This window comes from Calidris pugnax, unplaced genomic scaffold (assembly GCF_001431845.1).
Source record: "Calidris pugnax isolate Ruff unplaced genomic scaffold, ASM143184v1 scaffold27, whole genome shotgun sequence".
NCBI classification, from domain to species: domain Eukaryota; kingdom Metazoa; phylum Chordata; class Aves; order Charadriiformes; family Scolopacidae; genus Calidris; species Calidris pugnax.
The window spans coordinates 13,808,213-13,828,651 of NW_015090893.1; the positions used below are offsets into that span (position 1 = coordinate 13,808,213).

General features: G+C 46.5%; 1 protein-coding gene across 1 annotated transcript in view; it reads right to left on the reverse strand.

Annotated features, from left to right (window-relative positions):
• Positions 1 to 3,035: 3,035 nt before the first annotated feature.
• Positions 3,036 to 20,439, reverse strand: part of LOC106891322 (rho GTPase-activating protein 24-like) — an 18,345-nt gene continuing 941 nt past the window's right edge. Inside the window, exons 2-3 of the mRNA XM_014947773.1 lie at positions 5,509 to 5,736; positions 3,036 to 4,106 (exon numbers count right to left, since the gene is read on the reverse strand). Coding sequence (XP_014803259.1) covers positions 3,899 to 4,106; positions 5,509 to 5,736 — 436 coding nt within the window. The 3' untranslated portion in view covers positions 3,036 to 3,898. The remainder of the gene's footprint in view (positions 4,107 to 5,508; positions 5,737 to 20,439) is intronic.

Consider the following 20,439-nt stretch of genomic DNA (forward strand, 5'->3'; position numbering starts at 1 on the left):
CGATAGCAAAGCTAATGTAATACCCGTTAGCGTATGCTGTTGTATTGTGTTCTAATGGGGAAAAACTTTTTTGAAAAACCAAGTGTGTCACTAGCTTTTCTATGAATTCAGATGCTTAAATTGGTGCTAATTTTTTAAAAGAAAATGTAACAGATGGTAGGCAGTGTATTTGTCTGTTTTTGATACCTATATTTTTCTTAAATGTTGGCAAGTCAAACTTTATAAAATGACTAATGTGCATTTTCAGCTTCATTAGATTCCCAGATTTTCCTAAAGTAAAATGTTTAAACTTCCATGGTAGTTACTGCTTCTCTGGGGCTATTGCTTTCAGGTATGTTATACACTAACAAAATGAACACAATTAGAAAAAAATAGCAATATGTAACTATTCCTTTCTTTAAATTACATGACATGTTGGGTTCCCCTGATGGTTTTAGCAGTTTAGTGTAATCAAGGTACCTCATTAAGAGTGAATCAGAGATGCCTGTGTGCAGTTAACTCAGTACAGTGAAGCCTTACCTGGTCATTAAGATAATTTATAAAGATTATACAAATTTTCATCTATTTTAGAGGGAATAACAAATGGAAATGATTAACTGTTTTCGTACAAATTCAAATGTTAATTCCAGAGGATATATTCTATAGTGTACTCCAGAACACATGCTATGAAGAGTATAGTAGGCTCCTTGAGAGATTTGTTATAAAATCCAGTTTTATCTAATGACTCAAAATAAACCCCCTCCGAAAGTTATCTCTTTGAGAATTTCTTTGGAAATGCCTTCAAGTTGTAACTCCCTTCAGAATGCTTTGTGTCTCTTGTTCTGGCCCTCTTTCCCACCTTCTGTTTTCCAGATGTCACAAAAAGTAGCATCAAGCCCTATCACTTGTTACAGTGTTCTGATTTTATGGCCTTAATATTAGTTATAGTAGGGTATGTAATTTCAGAAGAAAGATGTGCTTTGAAGTCTAATTATATAGATACATGTGGCCTCTTATGCCTATGAAATTAGGCTTTGATTGTCATATCTCATCCTCGATGCTTGTGCAATAGGAACATGTTCCTTTCAATGCAGTGGCTCTTTTGTCTGATGCTGGACTTTGTTTTCAGGATGACTAGAAAGTTTTTAGGGTTTTTTTTATGGACAGCAGTCAAGCTTCCTTGGTTTTTTTTTTTGATTGATTTTTCTTTAAGGAAACTAGAATTTCGTAAGAAAAACTGTCAATAACTAGTTCTGATGTGCTAGTTAAAGCCTCGTTCTGAAGCTTTTTGATTGATTTTTTTTTTCCTCCAAAAACCTTATTGTAAAACAATACTAAAGCCACTGTAAAATTACAAATAAATATGTATACGTAAAAGATTTGAGCAGTCTGTCTTATTTGCTGTTGCAACGTTTTCTTTTTCTTGATTCTTCCTGTGTTGAAGTGGAATGTTTTATGTAACCTAAGTGATGTATGCTCTTAGTGATCTTAAAATGTACAGTTTCAGTTACCACTTTAGCTTCCACTTAACCAAAAAGTAAGTATTGGTACGAAAAATGAACGAAGAACAGCTTTCAAAAGACTGGCTGGAGCTGCTCTCTCCTGATCAGCCAGAACGTTTGGACACATTGACAGCACTTGGTTTCACTACCAAATGTATTTTAAAATTTGGGGGTTTTAAATTGCAGAAGCTTTCCTGGTGATACTGACAGATCTGTGTTCCCATCCATGTGCTAGAGCAGCAGCATCACCAGATTGTCAGGCTCTCAGATAAGCTGCTGGCTGTGTACGTCTGTGTATGTGTAACATATGTAAAAGGACTTTGGAAGAGTTTTTCTCTTCACCTTGTGCTCAAACAATGTCGTGTTTCATTTTGTTCTCACCAAACAAGGCAGGGGTGCAGCTAACATGAGAAAATAGTTCCATTGTACTTATTTTGAGGAAGAGGTAAGTGTTCTTGCAAAGACAGTGATGAGGTTTCCAGGCGCTTTGCAAATCTGTCTGCTCTAACTCTGGGGGAGGTGAAGTGAAATTTGACTGCTACTTTGATCTAATTTCTTTTCCTGAAGGTTTTCTAATATGAGATGAAGGGTTAACGTTGCTGCCTTTCTAGATAGAGGGCTGGGGCTCTCAGCCAGACTCTGGCGTTGTAAAAGCTTGACCTAGGGCAGTCTGAGAGAATTTTTACAGCAATGATGCTGTTTCTTGAGTGGAGAGCTTGAAGTTTTATCTCTTCTCTACAGGACATTTCCACAGAGTATCTGGATAAAGCAGAGATGCCCAGTAAATCCCAGTGCTCCCTTGTATCTGGTGATAAGATATTTTTCAGGTGGCTTCTTCAGCTACAGAGGAAGGTCTAATTCATTAAGTAGAGAACAAAAAAAAGAAATTAAGCAGGACAATGATGCGTGTGCAGGGAGGTGCTTTATAAAGCATTACCTGAGTAAATTTCTTGCCTTTTGCTGTATCTTTTTATTTCCTGCTATTTCTTGAGCTGGCAGGGCAGTTCTGGAAAGGTAAGGAGGGAGGGAACTGATTAAACAAGACCCAATTTTGAGGAAAGTGAAACTTCATAAGTGAGATTTTTTTTTTCATAGTAATGAGGTCTCAGAAATGGGGAAGGAGTGGAAAAAAGAAACAAGAAGAACTTAAAGGCTGGTGGGGAGCAGGAGATGGACAGAAGGGTTTGGCCAGTGCTCGCTTGGGGAAGAAGGGGCCTGGGGCATTGCCCTGGGCATGGGGCAGGGCAGGGCTGCTCCATTGCACCAACCCTGGGGATAAGACTCTGGTTTCTTTGATTCACTCATACTTCATCTTAAAACGAGCTGCTCGCTCCTCTCTGGGGAAGAAGAAAAACATCTGTGCAGTTTCTGCTTACACATCATAAGCTGCTTTAGTGAGGCTGAGTTATCAAGTACATGGTCGCTCTGACATTTAATCTTGCTGAAATGCAAATGATAAACCACGTGGTTTTTCTCATATAATTTTAAATTTTAATTTAAAATTGAATTTTAAATTCAGTACAGGTTTAAGTATACCAATGCCATTGTTCATGGTAAAGTTCTTCTGCAGTAGATAGAAGAGCAGCAGTTATTTTCTTGATATTTAACAGTGTAAGGGGTGTAATGCTGGTATCGAAGCAGGTGGCACCTCTCTCGTGTGGGGAGAGGTAGCTCTGAGGAGATGCGAGTGAGGGAGTCTGCTGGTGACCATCTTAAGACTAATGTGTTCTTACAGGAGTCCTGTTGGAAGGGTAATTATAATCCAGAGGAGCAAATGCCTTTGTAAGAGGAGTCTTCCTCCTCTGTGAATGCATATCCATCCCTCAGTGAGGGGACAGGAATTGCACTAAAGCTCTGGATCCCAAGCTCAGGGTGGTGTGAGAGAGCTGGTGGGAGCTGTAGGGAGCTGCGTGTTGGCTCGTTGTGTCTCTGTATTTCTCTCTGAAGCAGCTCACTGGGACGCAGATGAGTTTAGCACTCATTAAAGTCCATATAATACCTGTGTGACTTCTGGGGTGGCTGGTAAAACGCACTCCAACCAGCATGACATCCCTTAATTAAAGCCGCTTGGCCATTTAAGCATTTAGTGCCTTGGTACCAGGCTCGAGGCAAGCCCAGAAATGCCAGGGGGCTTCCCCAGCGCGCTGCGTGGGCTGCCTGGGGAGCTGGTGGTGCAAAGTGTGTCTGAAAGGGTTTTCCTGGTGGTAAGGGAGAGCATCCCTGGTGTTAGCAGGGTGGTGCAGAGCTCCTGGAGTTCGGGGATCCCAACAAGGTTGTATCAACAGCTTGTTTTTGAACTGCCAGCCTAGTTTTTGTGGTTGGGTTTCTTATTTCACCTCTGAAATGGGAGTTGGTGCTGGACTCAGAATACGGCCTTTCTCTCTCCTGCGGTTATTTTAAACTGCACAAGCTCCTCTTTACTTCCACCTGTTAATTTCCCCGAAGGTTTCAAAAAACTCTTCCATTTCTTTTTGGAGCATTTCGTTTCTCCTCTCGGCATCTTCCCTCGCCCTCTCTGCGTTTCTCATTTTCATCTCCACCAGCCCCTGCCACTTGCGCTGCTGCCCCAGTTTCCAGCGCGTGGCCTTAACCTCCGCCTGCAGCGCTCTGTTCCGCTGCTCCAGCCTGGGGGAAAGACAGACATTGGAAATCACAGGGTTAGCTTTCAGTTTTCCCCCTTTTCTCAATAAAACTATAGGCTTCTGTTGTTGTTTTTTTTTTTAAAGCTAGCCTTTTAAAGATACGAGTAGTAACTATAAATACAAGCATTGGCATCCCCAATACTTTTCCAATTTATGGTGTTATATATTAAAAACTGTGATTTTTTTTTTTAAATTATCCTAATGTACAATAAATATAAATAACCATATGGCCAAAGCAGTCGGTTTTGGGATTGGGTTTTTTTGTGTTGGAATACTACAGTAGTCTTACAGCAAATGGTAATACAACATATTTTAGGAAAGACTGAGAATTCTGCTTATATTGCAGTTCCCTTGAACTGCAAGGGAAAACATAAGCAGAATACAGCAAAAAGATTAAGAAAAAAAGCCAAAAAACCTAGCAGTAGCTTCTTTACTAAGAAGAAATAGAATACTTCTTCAAGAAATGAAAGATTAAGTGGATTTATTTTTCTTTACACAGTGTTCAAGGCAAAGTGTAATTCAGCATTACCCACTTGCCATCTGTTGCAATGATGCATGTTGAGGTATCTTATGATTTAATCAAATAGTCCATTTGCATGACATACCTATAATTATAGCTAATGAACAATATTGTATTTAAAATGTTCATTCCTTTTAATTACATGATAGAAAAGCAACACTATTTGGAAAGTAGAGCCTGGAAACATTTCTGCCTTTTTTTTTTTTTCTTTGATAATAAGCTATGGCTAAACCTCTATTCTGTTTCTAATCTTAGAAATTGGGAAAATACTTAGGAACACTGTTAAAATTCATGACTTGCAATTTGTAAAGAATAATGACTTACTGCTAACGCTGCTGAGAAACCCGCGCCTTTTTCCCTAGAGAAATGCTTAATGCTGGATTAAGGCAAAAGAGGAGAAATACACAACAGCCCACAGGCTTTTCAAGAGCTCTGCAAAAAAAAAAATAAAATCTCATAGATGCTCTGGAGTTTCTCAAGCGCCTCACGTGAAAATGAATTCAAGTAACGCTGAATAATTGCAAAGCTAATCCTGTAACGAGGGGTGACAGTGGCAGAGGGATAGGGAGGCGCTGGCTGCAGCAGCATCCACAGGCCCCGCTCCCAGATGCACGCAGGAGGAAGGGGTGCCTTCCCTCGAAACCTCAATAGTTGTTGGTTTTTAAAAAAAAAAATCCTTTACCTTGCTATTTTGGATTGAAGCTAATCCTGTAACGAGGGGTGACATTGGCAGAGGGATGGGGAGGTGCTGGCTGCAGCAGCATCCACAGACCCCGCTCCCAGAGGCACGCAGGAGGAAGGGGTGCCTTCCCTTGAAACCTCAATAGTTGTTGGTTTTTTTTTTTTTTTAAAAAAAATCCTTTACCTTGCTATTTTGGATTCATACTCCGCCTTCTGCCTGGAGATGAGCCGCTGCAGCTCGGCCGGGTGATGCTGGGGGGAGCTGGGGGTCTCTGGTCCCCCACCACAGGAACCAAAGCTGTCGCTGGTGTCCACTGGGATGGGGCCCGTCTTTTCCTCGTCCCCCGAAACAGGACTTGTGGTGGTGTTGGTTTCTGGGGAGTTTTCTGGGTGGGTGAGCCTCGCCGAATGTCTTGAAGGAGAATTTTCCTCAAACATGGTTTAGTGGGAGGGGGGAGCACGCCTGGCCAGCACCACCCGTGCCCTCCAGCCCTTGTTGAAGACTCAATGCTGCTTCTGTTTGGAGGAGACCTTGTTTTCGGGTCTGTCTCGCTCTGCCTCGTCACGGGTTGTGAGAGTTTTCTTCCTCCCCGCAGCTGTTTGAAGCTTTTTCGAATACTTGGAAATAGTCCATTTTGCTGGAGCCTGGATCTGGTTTCAGGCTCCGGCTTTGCTTTCTGCCCGCAGCAGGTTGAGCTCTCGAGCTGCTGCCCTCTTGCCTTTACTCTTTGGGTGCTTTATGCTGGTCTCCAGGATCTCCTCCAGCTTTCCTTACCCTCGGTGCGGTCCGTGTAGTTCGACTGACATCTGTGGGTGGCCAATTTTATAGCTGCCCACCCTGGACTAGTTTCCCTCCTGGGATGAGGAGGTGGGTTTGGCAGGACCAGCCCGGTGCTGGAGCTGTGCAGAGGGAGCGGGGTGCCCTCTTTGCAGGCTCCTGGTGTTCCCCAAGAGCCCTGTTAGGTCTGTTTGCTCACACTGCTGGGTCACTCGGGGAGGAGAAAAGTGACTGGAATGTGGAATGGCTCCCTGGGCCACCCCATTCCCTGCTGCATCCCTGGGTCTGCTTCCCAGGGAGCAAATTACAGCCAGCAAGGGTTGCCGGCTGGCTCCAGCCGTGATGCTTCAAGGACAAGAAGCCGGAGGTTAAGGAAAACTAGGCCACTCATCAGCTGTATTTCAGATCCTCTTGGAAGAACTGTTTGATGTGAATAAATAGGGAGTGTTTATTTTAGCTGCCTGTTCTCCAATCGAGCACAGAACAGAAATAACTTGTTTATTACTAGAGGAAGAGCAAGCTAAGCATGCAGTTAAAATGAATATCTAAAAAATAATAGAGGTGGTTTAAAATAATCTGGAAAATTTTTTTTTTCCTTTCCCCGACCCTCCCCCCTTCAGTCTCGTGGTGCAAGAAATGCAAATGGGCTGGTTTAAGCGCTGCTGGATTTCTCTGAGTGTCTTGCTCATCTGCTGTATGAAAACCACCCCTGGTTTCGCTCTGCACACCTGGCCAGGCTGGGCTGTGCTCCTTGCAGAAGAGCTGGGAGGTTATTGAGACAATTCCCCACTTTAACCTGCGCTCCCTTCAGTAGGAAAAGCCCTTAGCAATAAGTGGGCAGGTCAGTGAATGCTTTAGGAACCTAAAGGCAGCCTGGGGTGAGGATAATATTACAAAAAGAAAGTAAATAAGGCCTTTGGCTTCTGAGGCTAAGATGCTGAATTGGAGGGAGATGGGAAGAAACCACTAATTTGGTTTTGCAGAAGGAAAATATTTCATAAACTGATCTAAGCACCACCATCACCCCCCCCACACACACACAGATGCTGCAGTTGCTGCTAACCTAAACTTTTCCTCCAGAAAAAGATATTCCTGGAGTATTTAATGCCGCTGCTTTGCATGAGTTCTGTGTCTATTAATAATCCAACAGATGGCTGTAGTTTCTGATGAATCGGATTCGGTTTCATTGATGAATCTGTTTTCTCCCCACCCCTAAGGAGAGGCGGCAGCTGTGCCCACCGGCAGCTGCTCCCCCACAACCAGCAGCGTCTCCGGCCCCGATTCCTGCAGGATGGAGAAGGGGAATAGCCAAGGGGTCCCTGCTTGAGAGTGGACAGACTGGGAGGAGTCCAAGCTTGGGGGTCCCCTTTGCAGTGCCAGTTCTATAATGACACGATGTGGGTGAAATTAAGGAGGCCAACGGGATGTGGGAAACTGGGAGAGCTGTGCTTGAGGTGTGTCACCCCTGGTCACGGTCAGCAAGCTAAGGTATTACTGGAACTGGTTCAGTTGGCTCATGTGGGGAGAGAAAAGGGAGATTTAGATGAGATACTAGAAAGAATTTCTTTGTTGTGAGGGTGGTGAGACCTTGGCCCAGGTTGCCCAGAGAAGCTGTGGCTGCCCCATCCCTGAAGGGGTTCAAGGCCAGGTTGGATGGGGCTTGGAGCAACCTGGTCTGGTGGGAGGTGTCCCTGCCCAGGTCACCTTGATGATCTTTGAGATCCCTTCCAACTCTAACCATTCTATGATTCTATGTGGGAGACTCTTTGGAGGCAGCAGGTTTCCAGCCCGTGGGCCTAGGGCCTGGGTGCAATGGCTCTGATGCCAGGGCTGTGTGTTGGCACTGAGACAGCGCTGGTTCCTTTCCTTGGTATTTGATCACTCAATAAAAGTGTAAAACCAGCACTCGGCATGGAGCCAACCGTGTGATAAGGTGGGAAACCATGTGAAGGTGTAGTGTGTGCTCCTCTGCTTCACCCTCCATACACAGCTCAGCACCGACTGAGATACTAGTGCTCTTCTGGGAGCGCTCTCTCTATTTTTGGATTTTGCTAATTACTCACCTTGATGTTATCTTGGAGCTGATGTGCAAAGAAAAGACAATAGATGAAATGAGTCCCCTCCTCAGCTGCCTCTCTCACACCCACTCCTGGTGCTGGTGTGGCTCCAGAGCAACGTGAAGCACATCAGCACTGATGCTATAATGAACAGATGTGGCTTTTCCATCTTCTCCTGGAGGTCAGTGCTGGCCAGGAGGGAGCTTTGTAGCAGGAACTGCAGGAGAATACTTACTCCTTGGGTTAGAAGCCAATGGCTCCTCCAAGACAAGGCATTGATACTGGGCTGGTGGTGTCAGAGGGGAAAGAGGAAGAAAAGTGAATAAAACATTGGATTGAGGGCTGCTGCACAAGGTCAGCTTCCAAGGTGGGATGAAGGTGAGGGAGCGATGCAGAGGGTCCTGCCACAGCAAATGGTTTCTTCAGGCAGGAGACTGTCTGCTGTGTGTCCTGGGGTTGGGTGACAGAGCCAGGGTATGGAAGGGTTTGTGCATCTCAGATGGCTTTCTGCGGCACGTGCCAGTACTGACAACTCCCGATTCCTCAGAAATGGCCCCCCTGTGATTCTTAGACAGTCCCGTGTTGCCTCTTTCTTAGGGTGGCTGCTGAGCTCCAGGGTAGGAACACGGGGTGCATCAGAGCATCATCAGGGGCGTATGATGGCTAGAATCTCATCTACTCTGTGCTTCCTCTCCTAATTAGCACCTTGACCAGGCACAGCATCACTTCATGTTGATCCCCTTACCCCTCTGGATTTACCTTTATTCATACGCCCTGTTGGCCTTCCACCTTCCCCGTGGCTTCTCAGGGAGGATTGCTTGTATTAGTTTCCTGACAATTTAAAGGTCAGCGATGAAGAGAGCTGTGTATTTTTTTTTTTGCCCTGAGGCAGAGGAAGAGCTCGGTTCCAGCCTCTCAGCTCGCAGGGAGCTGGGATGTTTTGAAAAACTGTTTCTTATTTTGGACTGACTTGGGATGGAGCTTGTGATTCTCTGCGATGACCTCTCCCTGGAGCGCGGCGATGCTGCCATGTGTGGTTAAAATTTAACGTGCTTGAAATAGTTCCTCCAGGCGAGCTGTGGGATTCGGCCTCCCTCGGTTCTGGTCCTGTGCCAGCTGCCCGTTCCCCGGCATCGCCTCTGAGCTCTGGAAGGGAGACCAGAGCACCCTCCCTTTGCCTTTTGTAGGGTCTCATCTGCTCTGCGGACTGATGAGACACGACTGTTCCAAAAAGGATGCCCGGGGACGTGCGTGTTGGAGGTTACTGCCTCCATAAAAGCTCATAACTTCTTTTACACAAAAGCTGATGATAATTGGACTCCGCTTTTGTCAGCCGGGTTTATCAGCACTTTCTCCTCTTCAGCCCTGGTGGTAGAGATGAGCTCAGTTGCCAGCAAGGGAGCAAACAGAGTCATCTGCACACAGCTTGTGGGGCATCTCCTCGTGCCAACCCAAACTATTTCAGTGTGTTAAAATAGCTCTGGGCACTGCGTGTGGCAGCCGGGACGCGTTACCAGGTGTAGAGCAGAACGGCTGGACAAGGTAACACCTCAAGTACCAGCTCTGTGCTCCTGAGACACCCCCCAGGTATAATGAGTGGACTATTTACTGCGCTGAATCTGAGGAATAAATGAAAACAAAGAAAATGTTCTCTCTGCACCTGCAGAAAGAGGCCCAGGACAAACCAGTCTTGGCTGGGACAGACACTGGCTCCAGGTGCTCGGTGACTTCAGGAGCCTGAGCTCTTTTAAACTTTTGGCAGGAGTCCTGTATTGTTTAATAGCAATCTTTTTGTGAAGAGAAATAGAAATAAAAAAAAAAAAACAACAAACTTTTCATAACTTGCTTTTGAAAGCTAATTAAATTTTTAATCTTTGTTTCCCTTTTTACGATGCTTGTTCTTATACAAAGGTGGTGTCTCATCCCGTTATAGGAGGAAGAGGCACATACGGCTCGGTATCATGAGAACCTGAGCTTTTCAAGCTTTGGGGCTTGTCAGGAATATTGTAGATTGCCCCTAATGGTTGTGCATAAATACAGAGGTCTGCAGCCAGATAGCATCACAGAAAACAAGACCACTTGCCTTCGGGCAGCTGGAAGCTGCTTGAAAAATGGAGCTGGAGTCTCCTTACTGTGACCCCAGCACAGAGCTGGGAGTGTGTTTTGATATTTTTTTTGCTCATTGCAGGGCTGTAGCTGACTGTGGGATGTCCCTCTTCCCCCCGGAGCTGGGAGATGTCCCTGCAAACTGTAACGCTCTGGCTTTGGAGTCCTTCCCCATGGGAGACACTGTCAAATGTGAGGGGCTGCAGTTGCCAGAGTGCAGGAATGGGTGGGAAGGGAAAAATGACCTTCTTTTTTTCTTCCTTTTCTCTCCAGAGGAGAAGAGTATTCAGGCGCTTACCCACTAGATGTCACGGTTGGGTCTGGATTGGTGCTGCTGTCACCAGCGCTGCCTGAGCCCAAATGCCTGGAAAGGAAAAAACACCCAATTTTTTCAAGCTCGCTGGCAGTTTTTGACCAACATCTTATAAAAAGCAAGCCATAAATTCATTTTCAGCACTTAAACAAGGGCAAAAAGGTGGGCGAGGGGGAATGTTTAAAAAATAGAGGCTGCTGGCAGGAGAGGGCACTGTGTGCTTTGTGGAACAGGACTCGTTGTGGTGTTGGTTTCTGGGGAGTTTTCCGGGTGGGTGAGCCTCGCCGAATGTCTTGAAGGAGAATTTTCCTCAAACATGGTTTAGTGGGAGGGGGGAGCACGCCTGGCCAGCACCACCCGTGCCCTCCAGCCCTTGTTGAAGACTCAATGCTGCTTCTGTTTGGAGGAGACCTTGTTTTCGGGTCTGTCTCGCTCTGCCTCGTCACGGGTTGTGAGAGTTTTCTTCCTCCCCGCAGCTGTTTGAAGCTTTTTCGAATACTTGGAAATAGTCCATTTTGCTGGAGCCTGGATCTGGTTTCAGGCTCCGGCTTTGCTTTCTGCCCGCAGCAGGTTGAGCTCTCGAGCTGCTGCCCTCTTGCCTTTACTCTTTGGGTGCTTTATGCTGGTCTCCAGGATCTCCTCCAGCTTTCCTTACCCTCGGTGCGGTCCGTGTAGTTCGACTGACATCTGTGGGTGGCCAACCTGGGTGCTTTATGCTCATCTCCAGGATCTCCTCCTGCTTTCCGTACCCTCGGTGCGGTCCATGTAGTTCGACTGACATCTGTGGGTGGCCAATTTTATAGCTGCCCACCCTGGACTAGTTTCCCTCCTGGGATGAGGAGGTGGGTTTGGCAGGACCAGCCCGGTGCTGGAGCTGTGCAGAGGGAGCGGGGTGCCCTCTTTGCAGGCTCCTGGTGTTCCCCAAGAGCCCTGTTAGGTCTGTTTGCTCACACTGCTGGGTCACTCGGGGAGGAGAAAAGTGACTGGAATGTGGAATGGCTCCCTGGGCCACCCCATTCCCTGCTGCATCCCTGGGTCTGCTTCCCAGGGAGCAAATTACAGCCAGCAAGGGTTGCCGGCTGGCTCCAGCCGTGATGCTTCAAGGACAAGAAGCCGGAGGTTAAGGAAAACTAGGCCACTCATCAGCTGTATTTCAGATCCTCTTGGAAGAACTGTTTGATGTGAATAAATAGGGAGTGTTTATTTTAGCTGCCTGTTCTCCAATCGAGCACAGAACAGAAATAACTTGTTTATTACTAGAGGAAGAGCAAGCTAAGCATGCAGTTAAAATGAATATCTAAAAAATAATAGAGGTGGTTTAAAATAATCTGGAAAATTTTTTTTTTCCTTTCCCCGACCCTCCCCCCTTCAGTCTCGTGGTGCAAGAAATGCAAATGGGCTGGTTTAAGCGCTGCTGGATTTCTCTGAGTGTCTTGCTCATCTGCTGTATGAAAACCACCCCTGGTTTCGCTCTGCACACCTGGCCAGGCTGGGCTGTGCTCCTTGCAGAAGAGCTGGGAGGTTATTGAGACAATTCCCCACTTTAACCTGCGCTCCCTTCAGTAGGAAAAGCCCTTAGCAATAAGTGGGCAGGTCAGTGAATGCTTTAGGAACCTAAAGGCAGCCTGGGGTGAGGATAATATTACAAAAAGAAAGTAAATAAGGCCTTTGGCTTCTGAGGCTAAGATGCTGAATTGGAGGGAGATGGGAAGAAACCACTAATTTGGTTTTGCAGAAGGAAAATATTTCATAAACTGATCTAAGCACCACCATCACCCCCCCCACACACACACAGATGCTGCAGTTGCTGCTAACCTAAACTTTTCCTCCAGAAAAAGATATTCCTGGAGTATTTAATGCCGCTGCTTTGCATGAGTTCTGTGTCTATTAATAATCCAACAGATGGCTGTAGTTTCTGATGAATCGGATTCGGTTTCATTGATGAATCTGTTTTCTCCCCACCCCTAAGGAGAGGCGGCAGCTGTGCCCACCGGCAGCTGTTCCCCCACAACCAGCAGCGTCTCCGGCCCCGATTCCTGCAGGATGGAGAAGGGGAATAGCCAAGGGGTCCCTGCTTGAGAGTGGACAGACTGGGAGGAGTCCAAGCTTGGGGGTCCCCTTTGCAGTGCCAGTTCTATAATGACACGATGTGGGTGAAATTAAGGAGGCCAACGGGATGTGGGAAACTGGGAGAGCTGTGCTTGAGGTGTGTCACCCCTGGTCACGGTCAGCAAGCTAAGGTATTACTGGAACTGGTTCAGTTGGCTCATGTGGGGAGAGAAAAGGGAGATTTAGATGAGATACTAGAAAGAATTTCTTTGTTGTGAGGGTGGTGAGACCTTGGCCCAGGTTGCCCAGAGAAGCTGTGGCTGCCCCATCCCTGAAGGGGTTCAAGGCCAGGTTGGATGGGGCTTGGAGCAACCTGGTCTGGTGGGAGGTGTCCCTGCCCAGGTCACCTTGATGATCTTTGAGATCCCTTCCAACTCTAACCATTCTATGATTCTATGTGGGAGACTCTTTGGAGGCAGCAGGTTTCCAGCCCGTGGGCCTAGGGCCTGGGTGCAATGGCTCTGATGCCAGGGCTGTGTGTTGGCACTGAGACAGCGCTGGTTCCTTTCCTTGGTATTTGATCACTCAATAAAAGTGTAAAACCAGCACTCGGCATGGAGCCAACCGTGTGATAAGGTGGGAAACCATGTGAAGGTGTAGTGTGTGCTCCTCTGCTTCACCCTCCATACACAGCTCAGCACCGACTGAGATACTAGTGCTCTTCTGGGAGCGCTCTCTCTATTTTTGGATTTTGCTAATTACTCACCTTGATGTTATCTTGGAGCTGATGTGCAAAGAAAAGACAATAGATGAAATGAGTCCCCTCCTCAGCTGCCTCTCTCACACCCACTCCTGGTGCTGGTGTGGCTCCAGAGCAACGTGAAGCACATCAGCACTGATGCTATAATGAACAGATGTGGCTTTTCCATCTTCTCCTGGAGGTCAGTGCTGGCCAGGGGGGAGCTTTGTAGCAGGAACTGCAGGAGAATACTTACTCCTTGGGTTAGAAGCCAATGGCTCCTCCAAGACAAGGCATTGATACTGGGCTGGTGGTGTCAGAGGGGAAAGAGGAAGAAAAGTGAATAAAACATTGGATTGAGGGCTGCTGCACAAGGTCAGCTTCCAAGGTGGGATGAAGGTGAGGGAGCGATGCAGAGGGTCCTGCCACAGCAAATGGTTTCTTCAGGCAGGAGACTGTCTGCTGTGTGTCCTGGGGTTGGGTGACAGAGCCAGGGTATGGAAGGGTTTGTGCATCTCAGATGGCTTTCTGCGGCACGTGCCAGTACTGACAACTCCCGATTCCTCAGAAATGGCCCCCCTGTGATTCTTAGACAGTCCCGTGTTGCCTCTTTCTTAGGGTGGCTGCTGAGCTCCAGGGTAGGAACACGGGGTGCATCAGAGCATCATCAGGGGCGTATGATGGCTGGAATCTCATCTACTCTGTGCTTCCTCTCCTAATTAGCACCTTGACCAGGCACAGCATCACTTCATGTTGATCCCCTTACCCCTCTGGATTTACCTTTATTCATACGCCCTGTTGGCCTTCCACCTTCCCCGTGGCTTCTCAGGGAGGATTGCTTGTATTAGTTTCCTGACAATTTAAAGGTCAGCGATGAAGAGAGCTGTGTATTTTTTTTTTTGCCCTGAGGCAGAGGAAGAGCTCGGTTCCAGCCTCTCAGCTCGCAGGGAGCTGGGATGTTTTGAAAAACTGTTTCTTATTTTGGACTGACTTGGGATGGAGCTTGTGATTCTCTGCGATGACCTCTCCCTGGAGCGCGGCGATGCTGCCATGTGTGGTTAAAATTTAACGTGCTTGAAATAGTTCCTCCAGGCGAGCTGTGGGATTCGGCCTCCCTCGGTTCTGGTCCTGTGCCAGCTGCCCGTTCCCCGGCATCGCCTCTGAGCTCTGGAAGGGAGACCAGAGCACCCTCCCTTTGCCTTTTGTAGGGTCTCGTCTGCTCTGCGGACTGATGAGACACGACTGTTCCAAAAAGGATGCCCGGGGACGTGCGTGTTGGAGGTTACTGCCTCCATAAAAGCTCATAACTTCTTTTACACAAAAGCTGATGATAATTGGACTCCGCTTTTGTCAGCCGGGTTTATCAGCACTTTCTCCTCTTCAGCCCTGGTGGTAGAGATGAGCTCAGTTGCCAGCAAGGGAGCAAACAGAGTCATCTGCACACAGCTTGTGGGGCATCTCCTCGTGCCAACCCAAACTATTTCAGTGTGTTAAAATAGCTCTGGGCACTGCGTGTGGCAGCCGGGACGCGTTACCAGGTGTAGAGCAGAACGGCTGGACAAGGTAACACCTCAAGTACCAGCTCTGTGCTCCTGAGACACCCCCCAGGTATAATGAGTGGACTATTTACTGCGCTGAATCTGAGGAATAAATGAAAACAAAGAAAATGTTCTCTCTGCACCTGCAGAAAGAGGCCCAGGACAAACCAGTCTTGGCTGGGACAGACAGTAGCTCCAGGTGCTCGGTGACTTCAGGAGCCTGAGCTCTTTTAAACTTTTGGCAGGAGTCCTGTATTGTTTAACAGCAATCTTTTTGTGAAGAGAAATGAAAACAAAAAAATAAAAACCAAACTTTTCATAATTTGCTTTTGAAAGCTAATTAAATTTTTAATCCAGCAATCTTTTTGTGAAGAGAAATGAAAACAAAAAAATAAAAACCAAACTTTTCATAATTTGCTTTTGAAAGCTAATTAAATTTTTAATCTTTTAGCAATCTTTTTGTGAAGAGAAATAGAAATAAAAAAAAAAAAACAACAAACTTTTCATAACTTGCTTTTGAAAGCTAATTAAATTTTTAATCTTTGTTTCCCTTTTTACGATGCTTGTTCTTATACAAAGGTGGTGTCTCATCCCGTTATAGGAGGAAGAGGCACATACGGCTCGGTATCATGAGAACCTGAGCTTTTCAAGCTTTGGGGCTTGTCAGGAATATTGTAGATTGCCCCTAATGGTTGTGCATAAATACAGAGGTCTGCAGCCAGATAGCATCACAGAAAACAAGACCACTTGCCTTCGGGCAGCTGGAAGCTGCTTGAAAAATGGAGCTGGAGTCTCCTTACTGTGACCCCAGCACAGAGCTGGGAGTGTGTTTTGATATTTTTTTTGCTCATTGCAGGGCTGTAGCTGACTGTGGGATGTCCCTCTTCCCCCCGGAGCTGGGAGATGTCCCTGCAAACTGTAACGCTCTGGCTTTGGAGTCCTTCCCCATGGGAGACACTGTCAAATGTGAGGGGCTGCAGTTGCCAGAGTGCAGGAATGGGTGGGAAGGGAAAAATGACCTTCTTTTTTTCTTCCTTTTCTCTCCAGAGGAGAAGAGTATTCAGGCGCTTACCCACTAGATGTCACGGTTGGGTCTGGATTGGTGCTGCTGTCACCAGCGCTGCCTGAGCCCAAATGCCTGGAAAGGAAAAAACACCCAATTTTTTCAAGCTCGCTGGCAGTTTTTGACCAACATCTTATAAAAAGCAAGCCATAAATTCATTTTCAGCACTTAAACAAGGGCAAAAAGGTGGGCGAGGGGGAATGTTTAAAAAATAGAGGCTGCTGGCAGGAGAGGGCACTGTGTGCTTTGCTATATCCAAGGGAACGTGCCTTTAGGATGCGTCTGTTTTAGGTGGGAGGCTGTGCAGCCTCTGAGCGACCACCCCATTGCCCCCGGGCTGTGATACAGGGCCCGTGGGGTTGGGAAGAGCTCCCGAGGAAAGAGCTTGTGAGCCCGGAGGGCTCCCTGCTCCTCTTCCTGTACCACGCTGTTTTTGAATGAAAACCTGCTTTGTATGTTTTGCTGGGTTAAAGTGGGTCGTGTTGATGGAAGGGGCTGGGGTGAAGGCAGAGCAAGCGTGGGGAGGGGTGGACGGGGGCCACGGCATGGGCAGCATCTGCATCGCTCTTCAACAAAAGCCTCCTCACTAAATAGATCCAAATAGCTTTATTCTAAACTGATTTTCTCTCTCCCCTGCTGTATTTTGTGTCTCTAACATGGTTTACCTGTTTGCTCTAAGTGTAGGGTTTCCATCTGGAGGGGAAATGGTGTTTCGTTTGAAAGGTGTGTCCAGATTAACTCTCTCATCCTTCTTCTTCTTCTGTACAATAATTCCTGTCGTGTTATAAAGGGAAAAAACTGCTTGGAAGGAGCCCTCCCGAACTGCCTTTCTCATGGGCTGTGGTTTTAAGTGGAGGCAGTTTTGATGCCATCCCCTACTTCATTTTTATTTTAGCTCCCCAGATTTGCAGGGAAGGATTTCGGTTTGTTCAGTGCTGAAGGCAAGCCGGCTCCTTGTGCTTTCAGAATCACCTCCGATCCCTCACAGGAGCAGCCTGTTTAGTTCAGCATTCGTATTTCTGGTTAACATTAATGGGAGCTGCTGGTTTTCAGGCTGTCGTTCCGGTTTAAGGGTTTATTTTATATTTTTTTTCCTTTCAGGATCTTCTCAAGGCATGTTTCCATGTGGGACTTCTGTCTTTGCATAAGGGCAAGGCTTTGACTTGAAAATAGCAAAAAAATGATAAAAAAAAAAAAAAGGTTGTGAGCTCCTGCAATCCCTCTGGAAATGATCATTTTAACAAATGCCTGCTGCTCTGCTTAAAGCAAGCTGTCGTGTTTAGCTGCATTTTGGATGGTGTCTATAAACACAGCAGCTGTCTGCATGCAAACGGGACTTTCCAGCAGTGCATAATGTGAAAAGAATCTTATTACGAGTTTAAAAAAAAAAAAAAAAGAAAGAAAAAGCAAGAAAAGCTCAAAGAGCTCGGATGATGCCAGCTTCCTATCAGCTCCAACAATAGTCTAGACATCTCGGAGAGTCATCAGATTAATGTGATGTGCGTTCGGCATTTACAGCTCTGAGTTTCTTAAAGAGAGCTGGGAAAAGCAGTCACTTTCCTCCAGGGATTGGTACAACTCAGAAGGGCTCCTTCTGTCTGATTTCTTACTTTTTCCTCCTCTCTTCTCCAGGGTTGGGTGTTATGGGTCACTTCTTCTATGAATCACAACTTAAAGCGTGGGACAATGACCCTCCTTTAATGTCATTAGTCTCATCAGCACCTTTGCTCAGGAACCCTGTAACTGGTTGCATACCACAAGGAGGAACTCTCCTGGCACAGGGATGTGGTTCCTTCCTTTTGGCAATGAATTTTGGCACTGTTGCAGGGTGGCATCGAGATGGGCTGAGGCTGCTGGAGCTTGGATGGGCTCGATGGGGAGGTCGAATGGCTTCACAACCCCCTTCCCTGGCCTTTCCCCAGGATGGTGGAGATGGGACAGAGCTGAGGTCTGAACCTGCTCCCAACATTGTCCCCAGCCACTCTCCCTCCCACTCCATCACCCGCTGCACCAGGGCACCCTGAGTCCAGGCAGCTGGTTCTGCTGGGGACCATTTCTCTCTGGGCTCAGTGTAGCCATCACCTGTTGGGCCAGGCTGCTCTTCAGGGCATGAATAAACCATCTCCCAGCTGCAGGAGTCAGTTTGTAAAACACTACAAAATTTGGCAAAAAAAACCCCCTCTCAATCCCTTGCTATTTAGCAAGTGCTGTTACTTGAGTGCAAAGCCAGGGATGGAAGAGGGTTTCGTGCCCTCCCTGGTGGCCAGCCAAGCCCTGGGTGATGCCACGGGGGGGACTTGGCTCTGCCTGCCCACAGCGAGGAGCTTCCCAGAAAAGAAATACTAAAACACCAGGGGAAAGACTGCTCTCATTATATCTTCTGGCCCATCCAGAAGGAGAAAATGTCAGGAATTTCCCAAGAAAATCTGTGGTCTTTGACTTTCTGGCTGAACAGAGCTGGCTGGGATGGAGGAGCACCAGCGCTCGTGGGCGTCCTGCCTCCCCCAGGCACCGAGACCTGTCATTTCTTACAGGGTTCTTTATTTCATTTCTTTTTAACCCCATTCAAACAAAATTTATTTGGTGCTTCTGGGGTTTTTTTCTTCTTCTGGTTTGTGTTGACATGATCGTGTTGGGCCGGTATGTGGCTGTGTTGGTTGAGTGTTGAAGGATGGAAAAAGCAGCAAAAACGTGGTGAGGCTTGTGGAAAAGTGACATTTCCTTGCTGTCATTTTGGGAGAATATAGCACAAAATTCACCAGTCTCAAGCACAGATACTAAAGAAAGAGGGGAGAAAGGAGATAACATCACTTAACAAGTTATTTTATTTAGGCAAAGCAAGCTGACAGCAGTAAACTCAGTGGAAGGAATAAATCTGTCTTCGTATTCAAACTGATTAGAAAAATGCATATTAAAAATGAAGCAAGTGATAGCTTTAGGGGCTTTAAAATTATGGCCATAAAAAGCCCCAGCAACTTACTGATTTGAAGGTACATGATGGAAAGTTGCTCCTGTCTAATCGCTGGCCTGTGAAAATGATTTAGCTTTTCCCTGCACCCGCTGGGAAATTGCCCCACTCACAAATGGAACAATTTAAATTTGGGGGTGAATTGAGAGGGAAAACAGCCATCTTAGGCCCTCTGATTAAATCACTTTTCTCTAAATGTCACTTGAAGAGAGTGGCCGTAATGTTGAGTCATTACCAGCCATTTGCATGTACAATAACAACAGGGAAAAAGATAAAAAATCAATACAGGAATCAATAGAGAGCTCCCTGCTCCAGGTCTTTTGCCCGGAGCTTATCATTAGTAGACACTCAAGGAGTGGAGTACTATTAATTAGAGGAAACATTTGCAATCCAGGGGAAATGAGTGGCAGCTGGAAAATCCTCAATTGTTTTTTTAAACTGAGTTTTTGGAGGTGGGCTTGTTTTCCCTTTTTCTTCTGGACTCCTCTGTGTCCCCAGTGAAGTGTCTCCTTCCCACCTATGTTTTGGAGGAAGAGAGAGGTTTCTCACTCAGGATTTTGGGAAAGGATGTGTTTCCAAAACTTGTAAGTAAAAGCCAGGGGCAGCCCTGCTTGAGTTTTATTTTTGTCAGTTAGGTTGACGGTTGGACAAGATGATCTTTAAGGTCCCTTCCAACCTAGAAGATTCTGTGATTCTGAGTTTAAACCCTCCTTAAATCTTTGGGAAGTAAATTTGTGACCCCTCCTCTGTGGTACCCATCCCCCCCAGCAGTGCTGAAATATCTCATAAATAAGGAACATATTTTGTTGCTTTTCCAAACAGCAGCTGCTGGGTTTCCAGGAGAGGGGGCTCTCTGCAGGCAGAGCATCCTCTGAGCGCTGCTGGAAGCCTCAGCCCTGGCCTCAGCAGGACCAGGACGGGGCAGGTGGGTTGAACATCGCCCTTCGCTTTTATCCAAATGGAGTGACTTGCATCGAACATCAGTTATGTATCAGGGGGAGGAAAAAAACAAAAGTAGACAAATAATTGCAAAAAAAAAAATAAATAATGCTTTTGCTCATTTTTGTGACTATTCCATGAGCCCTAAGGAAGGCAAAACACAGTGCAATGTTTTTAGGGAGAGCTGCGTGCCATGGTTCTGCCGGCATTGCAGCTGGGCAGGGGCTGTGCCATCGTGGCACCATGGCAGTGGATCTCAGGCATGGATGATGGTCAGAGCTCCAAACAACCTTTTTTTTTTTTTTTTTTTTTTTTTTTTTTTGGGGGGGTTTTTTTTTTTTTTTTTTGTGGTGGGTTTTTTTTTTTTTTTTTGTGGTGGGTTTTGGTTTTTTTTTTTTGTGGTGGTGGGGGGGCTGAGACGTTCTTCATGTGCATGGGTTTGCTGCTTTTTATTTTATTTTTAAATATTAGTAGCAGTGGCATAGTATAAAGTATGATTTCTTTCCTCTCACCCAATGCTTCCATGCCCTCCTTGTAGGAGTGCAGTAGCAAGTTCTGGTGGTTC